The sequence below is a fragment of the Zosterops lateralis genome, assembly GCF_965231275.1.
Source record: "Zosterops lateralis genome assembly, chromosome: 4".
NCBI classification, from domain to species: Eukaryota; Metazoa; Chordata; class Aves; order Passeriformes; family Zosteropidae; genus Zosterops; species Zosterops lateralis.
In genome coordinates, this window is record NC_139765.1 from 17,024,041 (window position 1) to 17,030,040 (window position 6,000).

Genomic DNA, 6,000 nt, shown 5'->3' on the forward strand with positions numbered 1-6,000 from the left:
TTTATTTCTGTGTAGAAGAGTGCTTTCTGAAAGTGAGACCTGATCTTTAAATGGCACTGTTTGAGCATCCCAGATGAATTGTAGTTCCAGAAAAACAGAATTTCAGAACCTTTCTTATTAATCAATTTTTATGCTTCTTGCTTTTAACAAGTGGAAGTGTGCTTTTATCAACTGTTGTTAAGTGACCTTTGCTTTTGTTTTTACCAGGCTTCATGAGGCTCGCTCAGGAGATATTTGCAATGCCTGTGTTCTTCTGGTGAAAAGATGGAAAAAATTACCAGCAGGATCCAAAAAAAACTGGAACCATGTTAGTAATGCATTTCTCTTCTGCCCCAAAACTAACTCTTTGTAGAGAGGGAAGGTGCTGGCAGGGGTTTGGGGTTTGCTCTTTTGCCCACACTCTCCCTTACCACCCTCAGCATCTCTAAATCCTTCTTGGAGTATTTACAACTATATAGCTCCTACCTGCTTATGTGCATATGGTGATTATGCAAGCCTGAGATGCAGTCACAGAGTAATTTACCTTGTAATTCCTTGTTTTCACAAGCTCATAAATTTGTCCAAAAGTCTCTTATGACATTCAGGAAAAAAAATAAAAATTCAAGATTGGCCTTTATCCAAAATTGGTTACTTTTTTTTTTTTCCCAAGCAGAGTGATTTGCTCAAGCAACACATAAATCAATCTCATTTAATCAGATAATTGCAATGACTAATATCTTGCAGCTGTTTTCACTCATATATTCTGTTTTGATAGGTCTAATTTAATTCAGGCTTAGGGCTGGAGGATGATCAGGATTCCTTGTGTTTATCCAGGATGCCTTGATAGTAACGGGAGCCAGAACTATGCTTATTGCTACCACTAGCTTTACTCAAAAGTTATATTTATGATTAAAAAAACCTCTAGGGCAAATGCGCTTGGCAGACAATCTTAACTGGACCTATATTAGTTAAACAATTATTTGGTTATAAACTGAATGTGTCAAAAATGGGAAGATTTAGCCAGATTTAAAAGAAATATCAGAGTGTCAGTGCACAGATCTGTCTTGGATTAACTAAGGGGGTTTTGAACACTCTTCAGCTGAGTCAGTACCTGTGTCTTGACTGAGGCAATATCTGGGCACGATGCACAAGTATTCAGACATGCATTTTCTCTGTTCTAGGTGGTAGATGCCAGGGCTGGACCCAGCCTTAAAACAACATTGAAACCAAAGAAAATGAAAACTCTGTCTGGAAGCAGAATAAAGAGCAATCAAATCAGCAAACTGCAAAAGGAATTCAAGCGGCACAGTAAGTGGATCCAAAGAGATTTTGGAGATAAACTTCAGCCTCCCCTAACACAGCTCACTGTTAACTGGCCAAGCTGAATCACCCTCTAGATTTGGTTGTGTACTCACACGTTTGGGCTCTCCCTGTTTTCACAACCTCTCATTCTCTGAGAGCTTGGGGAGGGTGTGGAATGAGAAGGAAGAGCTTGTGTGCAGGGTGGGCTGTAAGACAGAGGTAAGGAAGTGGCGTGGGGAGTCTGGCTTGAAAGTACAGGCAGTTGTAGCTTATGTCTCACACTTAAATGACATATTTCTAGGGAAAGAACATCTTAGGCAAAGATCTCGGTGAACCTGAAGCTGGAAGAGGCTTTTCCCTGCTTTCAGTCATGTGCTATGGCCATTTTCACCTCTCTTTTCCCAAAAAACATTACAGTCTTTTTCTTCCATATGTCCTTTTTATCATACCCCTCCCTTAAATTCTTACCATGTTTCCTTATACCTCTCTCTGCTAGTCTCAGTCATTTCTTTCCAGTAGTACATGGACTCTCCAAACAGATTTGGATTCATAGCTTTCCAACAAAACCATCTGCCAGTTATGCTCTAAATGTGTGTAAGTAATTAAAGCTTTTCTTCTAAAGCAAACCTTCCAGCTTCTTAAGTGTTGCTGACTTGGTCTCTCTCTCTTTCAATTATCGTACCTAGTCAGGAGGAGAAGCCTCCAAAGAATCAGTAAAGGCCCTGACCCAATGAGCTTTTATCTCCTCATTCAAGGCCCTTTAGTTAATCTAATTGTGTTACTGCAGCTGGTAGAGATGACAGCTGAGAGGTAGGAGAGTAGACACTGTTAAGGTGTGTGTCTGCACTGAATCTGTACTTCCTAGTCTTGATCCAGCAAAAGTTCAATACTACCTAACACATAATGAGAATATATATATGTATATATATGTATGTATATATGTATGTGTGTGTATATATATATGTGTGTGTGTATATATATATATGCGCACTATTGGGAAGAGCTTTGCAGCACTTTACCTGAAAGGGTGAGAAAGAAAATGTACACTGAGAAAGTCTGGAGCACAGATTTCCACTGTCTTGAGGAATCTCCCAGTGATTTCAGCATGTGAAAATTCATGCTGTGTGGACTATGTTTAAGAGCCAGAGCCAGATCTTGAACTTCTTTCCAACCCCTCATGTACAATGATTCCATTCACTTCTGAAGTCTATTTCATAAATCCTGACACTCACTATATTGAAACAGGCAGGAGCAAGTGAAATAAATGAGTTGTCATTGTTGTGTTTTTCTTGTTAATTAAAATACATCTGTGCCTCTGTTGCCAATACACAAGTCAGGAGGAGGGTAAGTCATTGGATGCGTGCCCTGATCCTTGAATTTCTTCTTTGCCCTGAAGATTCTGATGCCCACAGCACGACCTCAAGTGCCTCCCCAGCTCAGTCACCCTGTTACAGTAACCAGTCAGATGATGGCTCTGACACAGAGCTGAACGCTGCGGCCAGCAGGACACCAGTGTTCTCCTTCCTAGATCTCACATACTGGAAAAGGTAAAGAGCAACAGAACCCTGCAGGCAGCAAGTTCACTTTGCATACATGCTGCTTGATTCTGCTTCCTCATCTTTATTTGGTATGAGGATATAATTTAAGTCACAGAGCATTATACAACACCTGTCTGTCCATGCATGGAAAGAAATGCCTTGTATTTAAGATATTTCCCCCTATCTCCATGCAGTTCCCTAAATACTAAAGCAGTTACTGGGAAATATTTTTGCTAGTTTGGAGAATAGCAGATTCCTGTCTGTCATCTCTTCTTAAAACTATGCCCTGTAGATATGATGTGTTACTACATACATGAGTGCTCTCAGCTTGCCAGCAAAATATAGCATTTGATTTTGTTGACCTGTGATGGTATTCATTTGAGAAAAAAAAAATCCTGCAGTGGGAGCAAAACCACAAGGTTTTCTGGGAGCTGAGGAGCTTGTTATCTTTTATTGCATGTTGTGACACAATAATCCCTTGTTTACCTAATTGCTCAATTGAAATTGTTAAGTTAATTGCTCAATTGTGACTTTGCTGCCTCCTCTCAAATAATGTTTGCAAGTGCATTGTAGCCAATGTTAGTTCAGCCCAGATGGTTGTGTCTGAAATGTCTCTGGGAAGCAAAGTGGGAGACTTGGTTTTGTATAGACGTGTTTGGGTTTTTTCTTGTCTTTTTTCCGTTTGGTTGGTTGGGATTTTTTTTTTCCCAAAGACCTGTTGTAGATTTCAACAGACTTGTTTCCTGTTTGTGAGCAGTCTTTTTGCCCCTGTCCTCTGGGCTGGAAGCTCAATAAACTAGTGTCTGGGGTCAGACTTACTTTTTGCATGTTTGTGGATCCCGTATATTCTAAACAAAGTATCTGTCTCCCTGCCATTTCTTCCAGGCAAAAGATCTGCTGTGGAATTATTTACAAAGGGCGTTTTGGAGAAGTTCTCATAGACACTCATCTCTTCAAACCTTGTTGTAGCAATAAAAAGTCTGCCACTGAAAAGCCAGAACAAGAAGGACTCCAGTCTCCAGCAATCTCCACCCAAGAGGAGTGGTGACTTCCTTGGATAGCTGCAGAAGGTTATACAGATCCTCTTATTCTCTGGAAAAATACTAGAAAAGTGACTGTTCACTTTGGACACCTGCTATGCTGCCAAAAGACTATTCCCTAGAACTATTTTGGGTTTTACTGCTACAATTCCACAAACTCTGAAGCCAGTTTGTATCATTTCAGAAAGACTGTACATAATATTTAAGATGCTATGGAACACTTGGCAAAGCTGAATGCTGCTGCAAGGTTGTCTAATTTTCCCCCACACTCGCTTCCCAAGTGAATATGAGGATGGGGTTTGTATATTAAAGTATATGTGGTTCATGCTTCTGTATGGAAAGAAGCAGTGATTGTAAGGCTTTTGTTCTTTTTTTTTTTTTCTTTCTTTAAAAGTTGATTGGCAAACTTCCTAAATTCCCAAGAATAAATTTCATTCTTTGACATGTATGGGATGAACTAATGAATGAACTAATACATAGTAATGTTACAGATCACCTTTCTAGTTATATAAATATATATTTTTAAAAGTGTGGCGATTTCACCCTGTACTACTGACCTAAAAAAGACAAATATTTCATCTCTCCTGTGTGACAGACTGATAATCTGCAGACATCTCTACTTCAAGTGGTAGCTATCTGAGAAGGCCTTTAGCATAAAAATGTTCTTGAGAAGGGGTGGGAGAGCTCTCCACCTGAGCTAAGGATTAGGATTTACCTAAGAACTGAACATAGTAGAATGGGAGGTTACTTTGTTTTAAGCCAGCAGCAGGCACCTTGGGCTTGGTGTAGTAACCCCTGGTGGTTAGAGATGGACCAAGAAACATCTTGATGCCTAAGTCAGGTGTAGATGACAGCCAGAACTGAGTAACTGCTCTCTGTTGGCCCAGTGCAGCTGAAATGTGACCACAAACAAGACTCCTGGTTTTGGACCTGACAAAGAACCAAACTCCTTGCTAAGCAAATCACGCTCTGGTCCAGGGACATAATCTGGTTGCAGCCTGGGGTCTGGATTCACAATAACTGTTTTGAAACCCTTCCCTGCAGTGTTTCTCTGTGTTTGGGTTTTGTTGGGGGGTTTTTTTGTTTGTTTGTTTTTTGTTTTTTTTGGTTTGTTTGTTTAAGCAACTGCCAGATCAATGCTTTTGTGAGTACTGAATCTGAAAAGTTCCGCTAAGAATGGTGCTGTGCTGAATCAAGGCAGCAGCTCTGTTTGCATATTCGATCAAAAGAGAATACTTCTTCCCAGATTCCCAGACAAGCTCATGTGCAAATCGTTGTGACACTCCTTCAAACTCTGCTTTGCCTGTAGGGTGGAAGCAGCTTCCTGGAAGATTGTGCTACAGTTTTAGCTCCCAGTTGCTTCATGTTCCTTTTATGAATGTTTAACCTGTGTGAGTTGGGAATTCTGCTTTTTGTTTGGTTGTTTTTTTCCTGGCTTTAGGGGGAGGGAGGATTTTTTTTTTTTTTAATTTTTTTTTTTTTTAATTTTTTTTTTTTTTTTTTTTTTTTTTTACTGTTACTCTTTTGGGATATCCTAAAATGGATTTCTACATGGTGTGATTCTTGGGGTGTCCTGTGTAGGGCCTTCAACTCAGCCTATTCTATGATTCTAAGCTTTCTTTTTTTGTGAGAGTCATTGGCATAATACTGTGGTGGGTAGGGTTTAGGACTGGATTTCCATATTGTCTCAGTTCCTGAAATGAGAATACTTAGCAAATGAAAATATAGATAGGAAAAGATATGCAGTTTTAAGACAAGCCTCTACCCTCAAAGCTTTTTTTTTTCTTTCTTTTTTTCTCTCCTGTTGGGTCAGCCAACCTCTGGAGAAAGAAAATCAGGGGAAGCAGGGCTTTGACTTATCACAGCTTTAGAGCTTTCCTTGGACTCATTTTGCTTTTCCTAAACTCTGAGGTTCTTAAGGGAGGACAAAGCTGCTTACCTTGCTTTTATTCTCAACCAAATAGAATCTCTCAGGCTGGAAAAGACCTAAGCCCGTTGAGTCCAGCCATAAATATAATGGATACTTGATTGTATAAAGACATAACTAGGTTGGTCATGTCTAATAAGGGTGTGAGCAAGAGTCCTCGCTATGTTTGCAGACACCTATTTCATGTGAATTTGTGTTTTCAGCATCAGTAATT

General features: G+C 39.8%; 1 protein-coding gene across 3 annotated transcripts in view; it reads left to right on the plus strand.

Annotated features, from left to right (window-relative positions):
* Window positions 1-5,386, plus strand: part of SINHCAF (SIN3-HDAC complex associated factor) — a 34,289-nt gene extending 28,903 nt beyond the window's left edge. For all 3 annotated transcript variants that reach the window (XM_083858667.1, XM_083858668.1, XM_083858669.1), the window contains exons 3-6: window positions 208-307; window positions 1,161-1,287; window positions 2,678-2,828; window positions 3,705-5,386. In XM_083858667.1, coding sequence (XP_083714793.1) covers window positions 208-307; window positions 1,161-1,287; window positions 2,678-2,828; window positions 3,705-3,867 — 541 coding nt within the window. In that variant the 3' untranslated portion in view covers window positions 3,868-5,386. The remainder of the gene's footprint in view (window positions 1-207; window positions 308-1,160; window positions 1,288-2,677; window positions 2,829-3,704) is intronic.
* Window positions 5,387-6,000: the final 614 nt, after the last annotated feature.